This window comes from Orcinus orca, chromosome 15 (genome assembly GCF_937001465.1).
Source record: "Orcinus orca chromosome 15, mOrcOrc1.1, whole genome shotgun sequence".
NCBI lineage: Eukaryota > Metazoa > Chordata > Mammalia > Artiodactyla > Delphinidae > Orcinus > Orcinus orca.
Window position 1 is genome coordinate 61,032,419 of NC_064573.1, and position 20,100 is coordinate 61,052,518.

The 20,100-nt window shown below is 46.0% G+C and overlaps 1 protein-coding gene across 1 annotated transcript in view; it reads left to right on the top strand.

Annotated features, from left to right (window-relative positions):
* The first annotated feature begins 5,566 nt into the window (after positions 1 to 5,566).
* The window catches only part of GNAL (G protein subunit alpha L), an 89,290-nt gene continuing 74,756 nt past the window's right edge, over positions 5,567 to 20,100 (top strand). Inside the window, exon 1 of the mRNA XM_033439449.2 lies at positions 5,567 to 6,090. Within this exon, the coding sequence (XP_033295340.1) occupies positions 5,793 to 6,090 (298 nt within the window). The 5' untranslated portion in view covers positions 5,567 to 5,792. The remainder of the gene's footprint in view (positions 6,091 to 20,100) is intronic.

A 20,100-nucleotide genomic window follows, 5' to 3' on the forward strand; every position in this document is an offset into this window, starting at 1 on the left:
GCCACAACAGTGAGAGGCCCGCGTACCACCAAAAAAAAAAAAAAGATACAGATATCTGAACAACCAAAGGGAAAAAGCGATGGGAAATTAAGAGTTTGAGAGCAGATTTTTAAAATCAATGACTCAATATCATTAGTCACCAAGGAAATGCAAATCAAAACCACAATGAGATTGCATGGCACACCAACTAGGGTGGCTATAGTCCAAAAGACAAACAGCAGGTATGGGTGAGGATGTGCAGAAGGGGACTTTCATACATTACTGGTAAGAATGTAAAATGGAAAGCAGCATGGCAACTCCTCAAAGAGTGAAACACACCCAGCACTTCCCAAGAAAAATGAAAATGTATGTCCACACAAGATTTTGTACACAAATGTTCATCACGGTGTTATTCATAGTAGCCAAAAAGGAAAGTAGCCAAACGCCCATCAACTGATGAATGGACAGATTAAGCGCGGTCTACAAGAAGATACTATTTGATAACAACCCAAGAATAAAGCACTGACACAGCTACGACATGGATAAGCCTTGAAAACGCTATGCTGATTGAACAAAGCCACACACAAAAGGCCACGTATCGTGTGATTCTACTCATAAGAAATGTCCAGAACAGGCAAATCCACAGAGACACAGAGGCTGGGAGAAGAGAAGGCAGGGAGTTACTTGTAACGGATACCAGGGGTCTTTTTGGGGATGATGAAAATGTCCCAGGATTAGAAAGTGGTGGTGGTAGTACACTTTTGTGATTATACTAAAAATTTTTTTTAAAAAAACACTAATTGTACACTTAATTGTAAAAACACTTAATTTAAAAGGGTGACTTTTTATGACATGTGAGTTACATCTCAATAAATGTGTGTTATTTTAAGAGATCAATGAATGTTTAGAATTTAAAGTTGAGAAAAATCACCCACAAAAGTAAAGCAAGAAGACAAGTAACTGGAAAATTAGAAAGGGAAAATAAGAGAATTAGCATCAGGAAGTCTAACATCTGAATGATCAGGTGTCTTAGAAATAACAGAGGAAAGAAAGGACAGGAAAATCATCAAGGAATCAAATTTTCTCAAAACTGAAACACCAAGTTTCTAGATGGAAGGAAGCCTTAAAAAATGAGAAAACAGGAAGTACCTAGCAAAACGTATGCAATTAGACTCACACTGTGACGATCAGAACCCTGAAAACAAGAAAAGAGTCCATAAACTTCCAGAGGGAAAAGGCTCCATACAAAGGATCAGGAATAAGAAAGGCAGTGAGATTTTCAAAAGCAATATTAAAAACTAAAAGTCAACTGAATACCTTAAAGATTCTAAGGGGACTGAACCTGCACCCCCTGCATTAGAAGGCAAAGTCTTAACCACTGGACCACTAGGGAAGTCCCTATTCTACCTTTTTGAGAGTTTTTTAAAATTGTGAATCAGTGTTGAGTTTTGTCGAATACTATATCTGTATCAGTTGATATGGTTATGTGATCTTTCTTCTTCAGTCTGTTAATTTGGTGAATTGCAATTAATATTTTTCAAATATTGAACCTGCCTTGGACCCCTGAAATAAATCTCACTTGGTCATGGTGTTAAAAAAAAAAAAAAAGAAAAGAAATATAAAAAATGGGCAAAAATTTGAACAGACCTTTTTTTTTTTTTTTTTTTTTTGCAGTACGCGGGCCTCTCACTGCTGTGGCCTCTCCCGTTGCGGAGCACAGGCTCCGGACACGCAGGCTCAGCGGCCATGGCCCACGGGCCCAGCCGCTCCACGGTATGTGGAATCTTCCCGGACAGGGGCACGAACCCGTGTCCCCTGCATCGGCAGGCGTACTGTCAACCACTGCGCCACCAGGGAAGCCCTCCACTTTCATTTTTAATGGCTACATTATTATATACATTATCGTCGCATTATTTAATGACTCCTCTAGGACTATATAGCATACTAATCAAACATAGCCCCAATTTAGGGGAAGAGGAAGCCAAATTGGCCTTAACTCTTTCCTATAGTTTTACTTATGTTTCCAATGGAACAGTGTCAAAATGTGCAAAACTGGCAATAATAAAGTGCCACTTTCATCAATTAAGCACGATAGCCATACAAAGACCTTAGACATAACCTTTCACTACATCATAACTATTTGCTCTTCAAAAGGAAGTTCAGGGCTTCCCTGGTGGCGCAGTGGTTGAGACTCCGCCTGCCGATGCAGGGGAAACGGGTTCGTGCCCCGGTCCGGGAAGATCCCACATGCTGCGGAGCAGCTGCGCCCATGAGCCATGGCCGCTGGGCCTGCGCATCCGGAGCCTGTGCTCCGCAATGGGAGAGGCCCCAACCGTGAGAGGCCCGCGTACCACAAAAAAAAAAAAAAAAAAGGAAGTTCAGAGAAAGATGGATTAAGAACGGAAAAATTCTACCTGCAGCAGTGAAGATTATACATAAGATTACATATTATACCAACATGCTGTAATGTTACATTTACTTAGACTCCCCTCATGATTTCTATTTTCAGATTCATAATCATTCTTTGACATTAGAAATTGCCTACATCTATGACCCAATGATTCTTAAATTTAAAAAAATTATCCAGATTAAAGAAAAAACATTAAATTTTACTAACAGTTATATACAAATATTAAATATTTTATTCTAATTTATCCTACGCATAACCACATAATTCAATCATCTAATAATTAGTATTGATGGAAAAACTTTTCGCATATTGAGGTGTGGGGAAGTCATTCTGGCTTACACCTGATTTGGCTTGAACTTTATGCTCACTAGAATAGCCTGCCTCCTGGCCTATCAACCACGCATTGTCCATCTGCATCTGCTTGAACCACTAAAGACAAGAATGCATTTAAAAATCAAAATGGAGTAACTGTGGTTCAGGCATCCAAAATGGAGCCACGTGTCCATTGTGGACATGGTTTCAGACACATTCTTGCATCACTGAGAACTTGAATTTTCTGAACTGTATCAAACTCAAGGACACCAGCAGCCTTTCTCAAAACAGAATCTGGTAACAGCTGCCAGCTGCAACCTTCTGGTCTCAACGTCTCCCCTTGTAACTATGCCACGACTTCAGACCCCAACCAATCCTGGCTTAACAAGCGCCTCACTTCTTACCAGATCCAATTATCATTCCTGACAAACAACTCACCTAATTGTGCGGTTTTTTCCTTTATTAGGCACCCTCACTTTGCAGTCTGGAGGAACACAACCCAAGTGCTGCTTGAATCTGTGTCTCCTGGGGTATAGTCTTCAGTTTGCCTCAGATAAAACTCTTTTCTGTTCCTATTATAGACTGTTATCGATTATTTCCATCAATAGGATGTAATTAGAGGTGTTTGAAAGAAACTGAAATGTGGGCACAAGGGGCAGAGCATTTTTTCCCTAGAGTTCTTTTAATAGGATAGTAAGGGTTTTTTTCAGTTTATTATGTAAGGTACCAAGAGGGAATATTGTCTTCTCTTTCTTTTTCTAAGTAAACTATTAAATTTGAGTGAATTCTCATTTAGGTGCATTTTATTTTATGTGCTTAAACTTTTAAAAAATTGTACTATGTTTGCTTCTATTTTCAGCTGACTTTAATTTACAAACATTGTTATCCATCTCATGTGATACGACTTGATAAAGTGTGTATAGTAAACTAAGTTATAACAGAAAAGGAATTAATATGCACTTCTCAGATCTCGGTTCAAATATCCCTTCCTCTGAAAGGCCTTCTCTTGATCATACACAAACCCCCTTCCCTCCCCAATTTAAATTGGACCTTCCCTATTTCTCCTCACTTGTATAATTTGCATTATATAATAAACACATTGGCTTGTGTTTATATGACTGAACATACTTCCACCTCCTAGTGTACAAACTCCATGAGGACCCACGTCTTTTGTTTTTGTTTTTTTTTTTGGAGTACAGTTGCTTTACAACGTTGTGTTAGTTTCTGCTGTACAACTAAGTGAATCAGCCATATGTATACATATATCCCCTCCCTCTTGGACCTCCCTCCCACTGTGCCCCCATCCCACCCATCTAGGTCACCACAGAGCACAGAGCTGAGTTCCCTGTGCTATACAGCAGGTTACCACTAACTACTTATTTTATACATGGTAGTGTATATATGTCAAACCTAATTTCCCAATTCATCCTACCACCCCTTCCCCACTGTGTCCACACATCCATTCTCTACATCTGCGTCTCTATTCCTGCCCTGAAAATAGGTTCATCTGTACCATTTTTCTAGATTCCACATATATGTGTTAATACACGATATTTGTTTTTGTCTTTATGACTTAACTTCACTCTGAGTGACAGACTCTAGGTCCATCCACCTCTCTACAAATGACCCATGTCTTCTGTTTCACCCAATACCAACCAGGAAGCCAAGCAAATTGTGTGCGCTTGATACATATTAATAAACAAGTGGATACATGGAGGTCAGTGAATGCACATGACAGTGATATTTAGAACCTTCTTCTGTCTTCTCAAGTTAGATTTTCTAACTTGATTTCTAACCTGATTCTAACTAGATTTTCCTTTGTTCTACTCAAAGATCTAAAAGATCTAAAAGTATAGTATAATTTCCTTTGTTCTACTCAAAGATCTAAAAGTATAGTATAATTTTGGCAAAAAATTTGGCATAATATTAGGTGAAAAGCATTACATGGCATTTGTTATTAACAGGGCCCTAAAATAAAGTGAATTGTGGATCTCTATTTTTTTATTTAAAAAATTAATCAAATATAAAGTTTACTCCAAATGCCCACTGCTGTGTTGCATTAAACGGCCCAATTTGCTCTATTAACGGGATTTTTATTAGATATATTTACCTATCAGTTATAACATCCCATGTCATTTTGCTCGAAATCAAGGAACACGTGTTATAGCAGGTTTCTTAAAAGGTATGTTGAAATTTTCATGTGTTGCAAAAGCCCTATGAGATGATGGACATTATGTGAGAATTAAGGAGAAAACCAAGGGATCTCTGGTGGATTGGAGGTGTGGATAGAGGGCACAGGGTCTGGAAGCGGCCCGCTCCTCCCTGGGCTATATTCCGTATTCTCCTTTTAGCAAATATAAACGGTATGTGACAATTGGCACTTGTTTTCAATTTTTTACTAGGTGTAGAAATTGTTGAAAATTATGTCTTGGACCTCCTGATTTGGAAACTTTGTCGAGATGGAAGGTGTAATAGTTTAAGGTAGGGGTCAAGAGTGTGCCGAAGTGTGTGCACGTGTGTAAGATGAGCAGGAAACAGCGCCTCAAGGTGAAGAGAGCGCTGCAGCTGCTCCGGGAATTCAAGATCTCAAAGCTAGCATCCCACCCCTTTACCTGGCTCTCCGTCCCTATTGACCACTGTCCAAGATCACAGCCACGGAGGTGTTTTAAGAGCTGCAATGGCAGCTCCGGGCAGCGGCGGCACCGCCATGGCCTCAGCGGCACTGTCCGCAGCTGCGCACCGGGCTCGGGCAGCAGTCTTTACGGTAATGGGAACTGAGACGAGGGGCGGTACTTACGGTAACGGGGGGGGAGTGGCCAGGCGGCGGTATTTACGGTAAGGGGGCGGGGCGGGGCTCGGGGCTGCCCGTCCGGCCCGAAGTCCGCGTTGTCAGGTGATCTATTGCCGAGGCGGTCGCCGCCCCCTACACCAGTGGAAAACGTGGAATGGCCCTCGGGGGCAGTGAGGGGCCGGGGACCTGCCTCATCCGTGCCCCCCAGCCTGCAGGCTGTAGCGCCGCGCCGGGTCCGCGTGCAGCCACCTCCAGTCCCTCGGCTGGGGCCCCGGCGTGAGCCCCGCGCCCCGCGCCCACATGGGGCTGTGCCACAGCCTCCGGCCGCTGCTCTTCGGGGACCCGGAGCCGCCCTTGGAGGGGGCGCGGTCCGGTCCAGACCATACCCCGGACCAGAACCTGACCCCGGTCCCGACCCCGGTCCGAACCCCGGCGGGGGCAGGCGCGGCGCGGACCCCCGCGCAGAAAGAGAGGCGGCGGCGCGCGGACCAGCAGCGCGCGGAGGAACGCGAGGCCAGGCGGGTCAGCAGGAGCATCGACCGCCGGCTCCGCGAGCAGAAGCGCGACCTGCGGCGGACTCACCGGCTGCTGCTGCTCGGTGGGTACGGGTGGCGCGGGGAACCTGGCGCGGGGCGGGGCGCGCGGGACGGGAGGCGCGGGGGGCGTGGGGCGGGGCGCGGAGCCCGGCGCACGCTGGGCTGGGAACTGGGCTCAGGGCGTCCGCGGGCCCCGCGGGTTCTGTCTCGGGTCTAGATTGGTTCTTACCCGACAGCGTCTACTTGAGTGACTGGGCCGCGAACGCGCTGCTTGGTGACTCTGCTCTTTTCCACACCGTGTTATCCGGGCCCGTGGCTCACTTGTTACCGGTTAAGGAGCCTGCCCGGGAATTTCGTCCTCACTCGGTTCATCCCCAGGGCGTGCAGCCGCGGAGAGGCCTCGTGCATCTCACCTCCTCAGCGGCGGCCTTTGTTCTGAGTGCGCGAGTGAAAGCAAGTGCACGAGGCCTTTACATTGGTGGGTGTGGCTTGTCCCCTTTGGAGAAATAACTTCCACCGCCCAGGGTACGGGCCTTCTGTCTCACTGAGTAGGTTCGAGCCTGGTGCCGTCGTAATGTTTGCTCCTCCTTCAGAAACATTCGCTGTGCCACCTGCACACAAGAAAATGGGCACACCACCACCGGTGCTTGAAGGTACAGACCGCGTCGTTTGCTGGCATTTCTCAGCGAGTAGGACAGTCTTTCCTGTGAACAACTCGGAGACGTTCTCTGTGCTCGCAAAGCCTGGGTTCCTCATGCTACTTGTGGCTTTTAAAGTTTAGGCGGGAGGGCTTCCCTGGTGGCGCAGTGGTGGAGAATCTGGCTGCCAATGCAGGGGACACGGGTTCGAACCCTGGTCCGGGAAGATCCCACATGCCGCGGAGCAACTGGGCCCGTGGCGTGAGCCTGCGCGCCCGTGAGCCTGCGCGCCCGTGAGCCTGCGCGCCCGTGAGCCTGCGCGCCCGTGAGCCTGCGCGCCCGTGAGCCTGCGCGCCCGTGAGCCTGCGCGCGAGAACAAGAGAGGCAGCGAGGGCTTCCCTGGTGGCGCAGTGGCTGAGAGTCAGCCTGCCGATGCAGGGAACACAGGTTCGTGCCCCGGTCCGGGAAGATCCCACATGCCACGGAGCAGCTGGGCCCGTGGGCCATGGCCGCTGAGCCTGCGCGTCCATGAGCCTGTGCTCCGCAGCGGGAATGGCCACAACAGTGAGAGGTCCGCGTACCGCAAAAAAAAAAAAAAAAAAAAAGAGAGGCAGCGATAGTGAGAGGCCCGCGCACCGCGATGAAGAGTGGCCCCTGCTTGCCACAACTAGAGAAAGCCCTAGCACAGAAACGAAGACCCAACACAGCCATAAATAAATAAATAAATGTAAAAATAAATTTAAAAAAAATAAAGTTTAGGGGGGAAAAAAAAGCAAGACGTGGGCTTCTGACCCCAATTTTGTGACCTATAAGGAAGAATAATTGTTGAGTTCTGTGCCCTCCTGGGCACAAAGAAAGAACCCGGCCCACGATGGAGGAAGATCCCTGCTTATAAATGAGTGAGACTTTTCTTTAAGATCTCGAGAACAACTAAGTCTTCGGTTTTGAAAGGGCTCACCATTGCAAGAATGAATGACTAAAACAGCACAAACCTAGCTGCTGTATCCGGTGAAATATCTGAATTCTAACATAAAGGGACTTTTTTTGAAGTAACAAAGAACAAAAAATATAGAAGTGATCAGGTTATCTGAAAAGGGAAGAGGACACATCAGAAGCAGAGTTATCTGCAGTGCTAACTTCTGGAACAGGGCAGAACAATGTTTCCAGGGGTCTGAAAATACAGAATGGTGATCCTAGAACCTGGTACCTCGTTAAACCACTCTGTGTGTGTGTGTGTGTGTGTGTGTGGGTGTGGGTGTGGGTGTGTGTGTGAGAGAGACTGTGAGAGGAAAATAGATTTCCAGACACACAATTGCTCAAAGTACATCCCCAACCACATATTCTTCTGGAAAGAAATCAGAAATTACTCCAGTCAAATTTCTTTTAATGCACCAAATTAAAATAACTCAAAAAGGAGAGAATTGTGGTCTCAAAAAATAAGAGAAAAACAAATAAGGTCTACAGTTCTGGCAATGTAACGTTTTAATGTGATTGTGCAGCCGGACAGAAGTGTCTAAAAGGATATGTGAAGCAGAAGATGCTCAATACATTGAGCAGAAGATGCTCAATATATAGAAAAAAATTTTAAGTTAACGATTCTGTGAAAGGGTCCTGGGAGGTGAGATCTAAAGACTTGAACAGTGAGCAGTTTCTTATAACATGTTGAGAGACTGTCCCTTTAAAGACACTGCCTCAGCCTTGTGTGTCAGTATCATATATGACGTGATGCATAGTCAGGTGACTCACACTTTGGGGGGAAAGTGTCGTGGATCTTCCCACCAGTGGCAGCAAGAGTGCAACACAAACTGTCCTGTCAAGGTGACATTTAGTCCAGACCAGGTGTCGGTCTAACAGGGACAGTGCATCCTAGCTTCATCTCACTGTCACCTTGTGAGAATTCAGGCCCAGTGTTGCCGGGTCTTGAATTACCAGAATAAGAGGGAAATGCTCATTTTCATCTGAAACCTCCTTATTTTTAACCATTGGCTCAAATTAATAAAACACAATCTGTGTGCCTGCTGTGGCCCACAGGCCACCAAGTCTCACCTCGGTCGGATCTCTCCCAAGCTAAAGGGACATTTCCGCAGGCCGAGCACTGGGCTGTAGGGACAGCAGCCCCAGGTCAACACCAGCAAAACGCAGTTGATGAGACTGGGTGTGAGATCAAAATATGTAATCTGTCTGAACACACAGCAAGCGAAGCCAGGTTCCCCATCCTTCAAGTGAATCTTTCTGCAGCTGAGCTCATAGGGTCATGACACAGTCATGACAGTAGATGCCATTGATTGTTCTTGCGCCTCTTTTGTTGACTATGACGTAAATTCTTGTTCACTACCTTCTGATTGGAAAAGTATTCATTTGATATTATCATTTTTTCCAGATAATTATGCAAGTTGAAAATGGCCAACTGTGGTTAAGATTCATGTTTTTTGTTTCCTTCTATTATTTCCTGTTGTTTTCCTGTGTGTTTGGTCCTTCTCTGCCAGGAATACATCTCTCGAGATGGAAGCAGTCTCTGTGGGACACTTGCTGCCTTTCTCTTGTACTTGGCTGTTGGTAGAAACCAGAACGCTGGCTTGACCTCTGTCCGTGTCTCTAAGAGGAAGTACTTGGTACAGTCACAGAAAAACAGAATGTTCTCCAGTGGGAGGTTTTGATCACTTTTTTTCAGATAAATGTCTCTTTTCTTGAGTCGTGCTGTGGACTTGAGCTGCATGGACCCCCAGGACGCCTCCCTTTCAGTTTGCTGCCTTGTCCTGCCCCAGCCTCCTGTAGTCCCATGGCTTTTAAAGTCAGGAGAAATTCCAGATGCTCTGGCTGTGCCTTGGCTTTTCCAAACTCACATGCACAACACGTCCTTACAGCCCGGGGAGAAGATGCAGCCACAGCTTCTATATCACTCTGTTGTATAAACTATCACCAGCATCCTGCAGACACAAAGCTCCCCGTCTCAAATCAGTGGAGCAAGACTCGGGAAGCAGATGTGGCCCAAGGGATGGTGCAGTGAGAACGAGCAGGTGGGGCCGTGGACCTCCAAGGCCAGTGTGGACGGACCCTGAACCCACACCTCTCCTTAGAAGGAAGCACAGCCCAGGAGGGTGTAAGTTGGAGTTAATCGTCATTTGATGTGGGGATGGCCTGTGTTCAGAAGGATGTTGGGCCGTGTTTCGGGCCACCCACCTGTGAGTTCAGCTCCTGCCCAGGAGGGTCAGCAGAGAGGCATCCCTGTGGCCTAGTGCAGAGACAAGGGCTCCAGCGCCATCACGCCCAGTCTACTGGCGGACGGAGCAGGGCCTGGAGGAAGGGAGGCCACATGGAGGTCACCGAAAGATCAAAGTACACTCATAGAATAGATTTGTTTTTAAAGGGGACCAGGGATTCTTTTTTTCCATTTTGAGGGGTTTGTCGGAAAACGGTGTATTAAGGTTGCACTTGGAGCAAATGCACAGCAAAACGCCCAGCATATTTTCCACCATCAAAACCCGGCACCTGCCCCACGCCAGCTGCATCCACAGTCTAGTCACAACGCCCCATCAGCCTTCATGGTGTCCCTCTGGAAGGTGAGGTTGGGCCCTCTCATTTGGCTATTAGAGCTTTTCATGTATAAGGAAATTCCATGCGCTGGAAAGAAGCAGCAAAACCCAGGGGGAGATGGCCGTTTTCTGTCCGTCCTTCCCTCCTGGGCCAGGAAGGATGGTTATGTAATTCTCTCTCTCAAAAGCTCTAAAGTACCTGGTACTTCACTTTAGAATCATTTCTTAATTTAACGTAACAGCGTCCTGCACCCCAGCTATCCATAGATCGGTGCTGTCTGGCCTGAAAGGCGGGCAGAGACGCAGCTGGTCTGATGCACTTCCCTGCGCCCTAGTGGAGGATGTTTATTTAATACTCAGACCCACTTCCCCCTCTGACGGGTGGTGTTTTCTTAGAAGAAACTGCTCCCATTTGGGCTTGGGCACAATAATGAGCTTGGATGGGCAGGGAAGGCCTGGAGCATAATAACCAGGGTTTAGACAGAAACATTCCAGCTCAGCCGGGAAAGGAAAGTATTCATATTCCTCTTCAGAAAAAAAACAAAAAATCTAGTTACTTGCTTTCCTCATCTGTGAAATGGGATCATAAATCACCTCGTAGGATTTCTTGGCCCAGCGGGGCCCCACCCATACTGGGAGAAAACATCCCCAGAGCATATGCACCTGCAGAGCACTTGTTTCCAGAACAAAGAAAGGAATCCTACAGACTGACATAAAAAGATGCCGATTAAAACAGGGAATTCCCCAGTGGTCCAGTGGTTAGGACTCCGAGCTCTCACTGCCAGGGGCCCAGGTTCGATCCCTGGTCAGGGAAATAAGATACCACAATCTACAAGATGCGGCCAAAAAAAAAGGGGGGGGAAATGACTTGGAGTTGACAGTACACAAAAGAAGATACGTGAAAAACCAGTACACTGCCAGCATGATTGGTCATCAAGGAAATGCAGATTAAAACCACAGACAGCAGTTCACTCCTACCAGGGTGGCCTTCCTACCAGGGTGGCCTACAGACCCACAGTTCCAGTGCTGACCAGGATATAAAACAGGGTCAGCAGACTCTCTTTATGAGGGGCAGGCCGTGGGACCTAGTCAGCTCTGCTGCGCCATGCAGGCAGCCGTAGACCACACATAAGCACACGAGTGGGGCTGTGCTCCAATAAGACTGTGTTTATAAATGCTTACATCTGAATTTTATGTAATTTTTAAATCATGAAATACTATTCCTTTGATTTTTTTTTCCCAACCACTTATGGAGTCTTAGCTCACAGACTATGCAAAAACAGGCTGCAAACCAAAGTTTGCTGAGCCCTGATCTAGATGTCAAAGCCTCACTCTCTGTTGGTGGCACAAGGACAATTGTACAGTCACTTCCCAGAATTAGTGGGTAGTTTTCTATGAAGTTAAACATACATCCTATGACCCAGCAATACCACTCCTAGGAATTTACAGCAGAAAAATGAAAATATGCATTTATTATAAGAAGTTATACAAAATGCTTCTATCTGCTTTATTCAAGATAGCGGAAAACTGGGAACAACTCAAAGTGTCACTAACCAGAGAATGAATAAGCATACTGTGTATATTCATACAACGAAATACTCAACAATAAAAAAAGTACTGATCGATAACATAGCAACATGGATGAGATTTTTGAGTGTTATGTATACGTGCAAAAGAGTATCTACTTATGATTCTGTTTATACTGAATTCTAGAAGAGGTCAAGCCAGTCGATGGTGATAGAAATCAGAACAGTAGTTTCAGGGGTCAGATTTCTGGAAAAGGTCGTGAAGCACCTTTCTGGGGTCATGGAAATGTTCTGTATCTTGAGTGGGACAGTGATTACACAGGTGTAAACATGTGAGAACTTATCAAACTGTATGCTTAAGATCTATGCATTTCAATGTATTTAAATTTTACTTTTTTTTAAGATAAAGCCCTTAAAAATAGTGCCTAGCATATAGTAGAGGCTTAATAAATGTTTGCTGTTTTTAAAAGGATTTTTTAAAAGGATAGATCAAAACTCAAAAGAGGGACAATTCTAATTATAGAATGAGATAATAAATTATGGCTTGCTACACCAGGGGTTGCCAACCCCAGGCCTGTGGACCTATACCCGTCCCAGCCTGTTACAAACCGAGCTGCCCAGCAGGAGGTGAGTGGTGGGCTAGCAAGCGAAGCTTCATCTGCCGCTCCCATCGCTCTCACTATCGCCTGAACCATACCCCGCCACACACCATCCGCGGAAAAATTGTCTTTCATGAAACCGGTCCCTGGTCCCAAAAGGGTTGGGGACCGCTGTGCTACACCATACCTAAATTTAATATGTTTAATACAAAGATCCTTACTTACCATTTGTAGGATCTGTGTTCTAATGATCCCAAAGATTAAACACCAGATGCTGAAATGGGACCGTGGTATGTGAGTGAGGGCAAGGGTGGTGTAGCTAATCTCTCTGCCATGTGGTCAGAGTGAAAGGGGGGTTGTGGTCGATTAACTGCTTCTCTAGCCATTTACTGAGCTCCCTGGTGATGCCAGGCATCACGGGAACATCCACTGGAAATCATTAAATTATAAACTGTTTTGTTACCGGGTCCCCTGCTGCCTTGCTACTTTTCTGTTCTGTTCTCCCCTATCTTCTCTCTAAAACAGGACCCCAAACTGAAGTTGTAAAGCTGAAATTCAAAGGCAGAAGGCTGATAGGAAGCCATTCACTGGGCCAACTGTGTAGGGAAATCATAGTCACTTGTTTTCATCCAGACTCTTTCTACTGTGATAGAATTCCAGCTCAAACAGCCTAAGTTAGAGGCAGAGGAGGCGTCAGCCAGGCTCTGTCTGTCCCGGGTCTTGGTTCTGTGTGTTCACCAGCAACTCCAACTTCACAAAGTCTCAGGAGCCCAGAGGAAAGAGGCTGGTAACAGTTCTGGGTGGACAGCTCAAGTGAGAGCTTAACATTGTTTCTAACTGGTATCTGTTCTTGTCCCAAACCTCAAAGGTGCATTTTAAGATAAATGCATTTAATATTTTCTAAAATTATTTCTAAACTTAATTTCACCATTAATCTTTGAAAAAAGACATTGATTTCTTCATAATTTCTTCTGTTTCCTTACAGTGATGAAATGGACAGAAACATAGATTTTTGCTATATCATTGTAAGAAAATGAAAATATTCCTGGATTCCTGTCTTAGTGCATTTTATGATGTATAATCCCAAGCACTATTGCAAGCTAAAGACTCTTAGGCATTTCGAAGGCAAGTTGTTTCCTTGGGAGCCCACGGGTAAGGGACAGGGATTTCTCCTCTCTTGGGAGAAACCATAAGGCATCACTTAAAGTCCTGAGGTTTAAACACTGGTAGGGGTGGACCAGGGAGCAGATGAAATCTCAACAAGAAATGTCAGAACCGCTAGTCGGGAAGAGATATCAGGCATCAGTTCTGATTTGCTCTTTGGTCTTTGTGCTGATAGTTTGATGTTTGGCAGCAAATACAATATCTAAGCCATATTTCTAAAATCCTGGAAATGACACCCAGGATGTGACATTTGTCGGCTGGAAGGTTCATGTCCTCTAATGCGGAGAGATGGAGCGTTTTCTCCTGAGACGGGAGAGAGAACGAGATTCCCCACCTAATGTCAGGCTGTTCTGAGGCCCTTCAGGACCCGACCACGTGTCTGCCATCGCGCGTGCATGTGTGTGTATGTCTCTTTGTGTCTGTGTCTGTGTGTCTGTGTGTCTGTGGGTGTGTCTGAGTGTGCATGTCTCTGTGTGTGCATGTGTCTGTGTGTGCGTCTCTGTGTGTGTGTCTTTGTGTAGTTTGTGCATGTTTGTGTGTGTGTGTGACTGTGTGTGCATGTCTATGTGTGTGCGTGTGTCTGTGTGTCTCTGTGTGTACGTGTGTGTGTATCTGTGTGTGTGAAATATCACCGAGCACCGCCCCTTCAGGGCACGTCACACCATCTGTCTCTGTCCCTCTGTCCCTGCCATTTCTGCCCCCCCCCCCCCCACTGCTCCCTCTGCCTGGAGAATGGGTCCCCTTTCTTGCACTTGCATGAACGCATCTTAGCTTCACATCTTGCCTTTGTTGTTTCTCTGTTGAGAAGCCTTATTTGATGCCCATTTTTTCTTTCCCTGGGCAGCTCTTTCCTTCACAGAACTTAACCCATTTTGAATTACGTTTTCATTCACGTGTTTGCTTAGCGTTGACGCCAGTGAGCTCTTGGGGCCAGAGACCTCATCCTTCACGTTTCCTGCTGCATCTCCAGTGTCCTGCACGTGCCTGAAGGCATGTCTTTCAGTAAAGGCGTGAATGTCAGGCTTAGGTCAGATGGTGACAGGCAAATGTAAGCGCTGGCCCGGCAGGCGCCCTGTCCCCTCGTTCCCACCCCCGCTGCACCCCAGCAGGTGGGGACTGTAGGGTTGACCGAGGCTCTAGACCAAGACCACAGGGTCAAGTGGCAAACTTTTCTTTCTTTTTTTTAGGAGGTTACTTTGTTTTAGTATTTCTTAATCGAGATACTGTTGACAGAAAACATTATATTAGTTTCAGTGCAACGAAATGTTTCAGTATTTGTCTATATTGTGAAATGATCACAATAAATCTAGTTAACATCTGTCACCACACATAGTCACCCAAAAAATTGTGTGTGATGAGGACTTTTAAGATCTACTTTCTTAGCAACCTTCAAGTACATGATACAGTATTGTTAACTGTAGTCACCGTGCTGTACACTCCATCCCCAGGACGTATTTATTTTACAAATGGGAGTTTGTACCCTTTGTCCCCCTTCCCCCGTTTCTCATGGCTCACTCCCCTCTACACACAGGTGGACCCACCACACCAAAGCATCTATGCTACCTGCTCGCTGGCTCCTTGGCTTCCCTTGGTCCTCTGCCCCTAGAATCCCCCCCCCATTTTCAAAGGTCATCTCGGGTGTTACCTCCTCTTCCAAGCCTTTCCTGATCCCCTCTGTTGGAAGTGTCTGCTCATTTTATATGTAACTCCCTTAGAATACCTTTCCTTCTGCTGTGGACATTCATAAGTTTACCTGGAATCCATGATCAGACTGTATCCTATGGGAGTCATGTCCACTTTGGTTTATCTATTAAACCTCCACGCCACCTGGCAGAACCTGGCATAAAATAAATGGGAAATTATCGTTGACAAAACAGAAATGAGAACGCGGAAATCCTGCCGTGCATTTTAATTCCAACCCAGAAAGATTGCCATCTGTTCTTTTCTTAATTGAAATATAATTCACATACCATGAAATTCACCCTTTTAAAAACTGTACAACTCAGCAGATTTTTAGCGTATTCACAAGGTTGTGGAACCATCACCATTACCTCATTCCAGAACATTTTCATCTTTCCAAAAAGGAGCCCCCTGCCGCTTAGCACTCCCCCCTCCCCCTGCCACCCCTGACCACCACTGATCCACTTTATCTCTTTATGGAATTGTCTGTTCTGGACGTTTTGTGTAAAAAGTCACACAATATGTAGTCTTCTGTGTCTGGCTCCTTTCACTTAACAGGATGTTTTCACCCATATAACATGGACCAGCACTTCATTCCTTTTTATGGCCAAATAAAGTCCACCGTATGGATCTGCCACCTGTTACTTATTATTTGTTCTTTCAGTTGGTAGATATAATAGCTAAAATGTGTGTTTCCACTTTTTAGCTATTATGACTAATACTGCCGTGAATGTTCGTGTACCGGTTATTGTCTGGCCATATGTTCTCATTTCTCTTGGGTGCATATCTGGGAGTGGAATGGCTTGGTCATATGGTAACTCTCTGTTTAACTTTTTGATGAACTACCAGACTGTTTTCCAAAGCAGCTGAATCACTTTACATTTTCACTGGCAACATGTGAGGGTTCCAATTTTTCCACGTTCTCATCAACACCAGTTATTGTCCATCTCTTTTTTATTACAGCCATCTTAGTGGGAGTGGAATGGTATACACTGTGCTCTGCATTGGCATTTCTCTGATGACTAATGTTGCACATCTTTGGGTGCGCCGATTGGCCATTTGTACATATTCCTTTGAGAAATGTCTGTTCAAATACTTTGTTCCTTTCGTAACTGGGTTATTTGTCCTTCTGTTGTTGCGTTGTAGTGGTTTCTTAAATATTCTGTCTGCTGGAGCCTTTTGTTCTTAACCACGTGTAACTCTGCACCTTATACCCTAACCTGCAGAATATCTGTTCAATAGTGAATGATGTCAAGTTTTGCCTCTATTTTTATAATTTTAATTGCCGTGTACAATTGCCTTGCAATATCCGTAGTCTAATTCCAAGTTTCTAGATATGGACCTTACCAACATTTACATATTTATGGAGGGGTGGGTATGTGGAATTTTCTAAGATGTCAATATACTTTGAAACCCTGTTTTATCAACGTGAATGTGAAATCAACAGAACCCGATAGTTTATGATGAACAGGATAATTTAACAGCAGTAACACAGAAATACAGGGACATGGTGGGGGTGGAAAACAGCGGCCTTAGGAAGAGGGGAGGGAGGGAAGGGATGGGTAGGGGAGGTTGTGTATTTTGAAATAGGCGCGTTGTGAGTTTTGACTAACTGACACGTGAGATACTGCAAACAGAAAAGGAGAAAAGAAGCCGGGAAGGAAGCGAAGTTGGGACCGGGCTGTGGGGACCCAGGGCCTCTCGAGGCGAGGCAGGTGCGCGCGGCCGGTCGTTCCTGTGGCGGTCGCCAGGTGGCGCTGCGGCGCGGGAAGTCCGATGGATGGGCAGCAGCTGCTCCCGGACCGCGGTCCGCACTGGCCGCCGGGCGGGTAGCGGGGAAACCGGCTTGTACTGAGCTCCCAGGTGTGAGTGGTGGTGCTGGGCGAGAGGTGAAAGCGAAGGATGCCCTGCCAGTGGCAGAGCGGGCCCTGGAGGGGGGGACCCCACCGACAGGGCCCTTACCTGCGCACACCTGCACACACCTGCACGCGGCAGCATCCCCCAGTGGCGGTTAAAGCGGCGCCTCCTTTGTGTGGTCCCTTTTCTCTCCTGGGAATAATTGTTCTGTGTGCCTGTGTGATGCTGTACATCCCCAGACAGGTCATGCACCTGTCCATTCTGCATGACTGTTCCCGCCATCTCTGTCCCAAGGAGGGCACCCCACCTCCTGACGACCACCGGTTCTAGTTTTGTCCGGCCTGTAATCAATTCTCCACGTAAAACTTGCCCCATCCCTGCCCTGCTGACAACTTTGACTTCTGGTCATCCTGGAGATAAAGAAGCATCCCTAACAGAACCCACAGCCGGACAGCATGAGTCGTGACTCCTTGGGGCAACACCGGCCATGCCATCAGCACTGCATAAATACTCGGGGAGACTGATGATAAACTCCACACAAACAAAATCCAGCTCGCCAGCAGGTAGGAAGGAAAGGAACCAAGAAATGAGTGAGAGGGGTTCTCACTTCTCCATGACTGATGTTATGTTCCCTTCTCCCCCCCCTTTATTTATCTCTTTGTTGTTGGCATGGACACATGGTATTTCTATATTGTTCAGTGGCTTAGAAGTCACTCCTGTACTTAAATACCTCGGTGCTGAAATCATCATTGGCCAAATAGGAGCCCCTTCTGTCTGGTCTTGTGTTCTCGGGAGGTGCCCCCAGCATTTGAAAGCACTTTCCTACTTTCTGGCATAACAATGTTCCAGATTTATCTGTGGCTCCCCTGCCCCCACCCCGGAATCTGCCGTTTCTCTGAGGAGGCCTGGCTCCTCTGGGTTGTGTGATACTGAAGACCAAGGCCTGGGCACTAGGTGCGCTCACCGCCACTGGTGTGTCTAATGCCTGGGTCTTTTCAGCAGACAGAACGAGGGAATAGATGCGTGTGGCACATGCACAGGTGTACAGTGTACACACACATGTATGTGCACATAATCACAGACACATACGTACATACTCTAGACATCACGAGCTCATTCCGGTCGCTACAATTCCAGTCCATCCCATGGGCGTCCCTTGCGTTTCGCCATTCCGTGTTTGTCCGTCCTCTTTCTCTCTGAAAATCCTGGTTCTCAGTAACCACCTCAGTGCACCTGTCCACCTGCCCCGTCCTGTCATTCACGCACCTAAGGGTTTGGGATTTGCACTCAGAGTCTCCCTTTTGAACCTCAGTCTTGAATTTATCTGTCGTCTAAATTCATCAAACCGTTCCTACTTAATGAGCAAATAAACCACGAACGGGAAATACAGACGATCCCTAGGCTTTGTCTCCCTTGTTCACAGCCCGCGAGCTTCAGAAAGAGCCCGTGCAACCTTCCTGGGAAAGGCCCATAGTTCCCACCTATGATGGAGCAAGTTCATGTTCTGTTTAATTTCATATACAGGTTGACGTTCTATTACAAGGGAAACTGTTGCTTTACACTCTGTGAGCCAAATTCTAAAAGAAACCAGTTGCTAAGGCAACTGAGTGAAGAGTTAATTAATTCATCAGTCATTATATGCAGATTAATCTGCCTGTGTTAGCAAGGAGGTGGGCTTGTTTGATTTCTCGTTTTGGAAGAGAGAACGGTGCGATTTTTTTCCCACCAGTCAGAGTTCCTTCTGGAAAGGGCTCAGGCTTTGGGATCAGACAGAGCTCCACCCCCATCAGGCCCCTGTGGAACCTTCGGACCAGCAGCCTTCTCTGCAAAGTGTGGATAATCTTGTAGCTGTTGCGATGATCTGATCAGATGAGCCACTAGAAACAGAGCACCTTTCAGTGTCTTTTTAAAAATAAGACGAAGGGTGACTTACAAAGGTTAACACACATCGCTCTAAGGAAGGAAGTGACATTTTTCTTCACTTGTATAATTGACTACACACCCCTATGTGCTCCCACTGTAATCTCTACAGAATCCCGAGGACTTGATTGCACGTCTGCCCGTCTCTCCTAGCCGATTAAACTGCTTGCGATCAGGGACAAGGTCGAGTTCGTCCTTGTAATCTCAAGGCTACGTGTGTGTAGGATTCAAAAAATGCTCTACAGTGAGTGAATGATGGAAACGCACCGCTTTACAGGCTCCCCTGGAGCCTCCTTCTGACTCCAGGGTGTGCATCGCCACCTGCTGGTCAGAACTATAACTGCAGTAGATGTTTGTAAAGGAGGAATTGAAGTCACGTGGCTGTAATCGGAAGCCTCAAAACGAATAGCGGGAAATCACGGGCGAGAAGGATTTCTGTCTTCAACCACGGTCATGATGAAGACCCTAAATGTAAATTTTTTTCTTGTCTTTTTGTGGTTAAATATACATAACGTATAATTGACCATCTTAACCATTTTTAAACACACAGCTCAGTGGCGGTTAAGTACATTCTCGTTGTGCAACCATCACCTCCATCATCTCCAGAATTTTTCATCTTCCCAAACTAAAACTCCAACCCCCATCAAACATTGGCTCCCCCTCCCCGTCCACCACTCCCTGGTAACCACCATCCTACTTTCTAATGTATTCAGTGACCACCTCGCGTTTTCACACCAAAATTAACCCCTGTCTTCGGCACTGAGTTGCATCTTCCAATGAGGATATTTCAGTCCTGGGTTTTTGGACACAGGGTGAAGTCAAAGACAGTTAACCTACCTTTCCTACTCATTCGCTGTTTGGGTTTTTTAAGCCATCAGTTAAAAAGACTGCATCCCTACCCTTTATGGATGGTACTTGTGAAAGCTCCTTAATACTACTTTGCTGTCGGAGTAGGGAAAAAAAGAAATTAATTCAGTAAATTCTAAAATATTTGATTGCAGAGTGCTATGTACAGAAAGGGAATGTTGAAAACGTTTCCCTACTTTTCTATTTAAAAATGTAAAAAAAAATTCACAAGATTTTTAAAGTGTGTTGTGATTAGGTCGTGGGGTGAGAATGCTGCTGAGAATGAAAATAATCCACACAGACCATTTC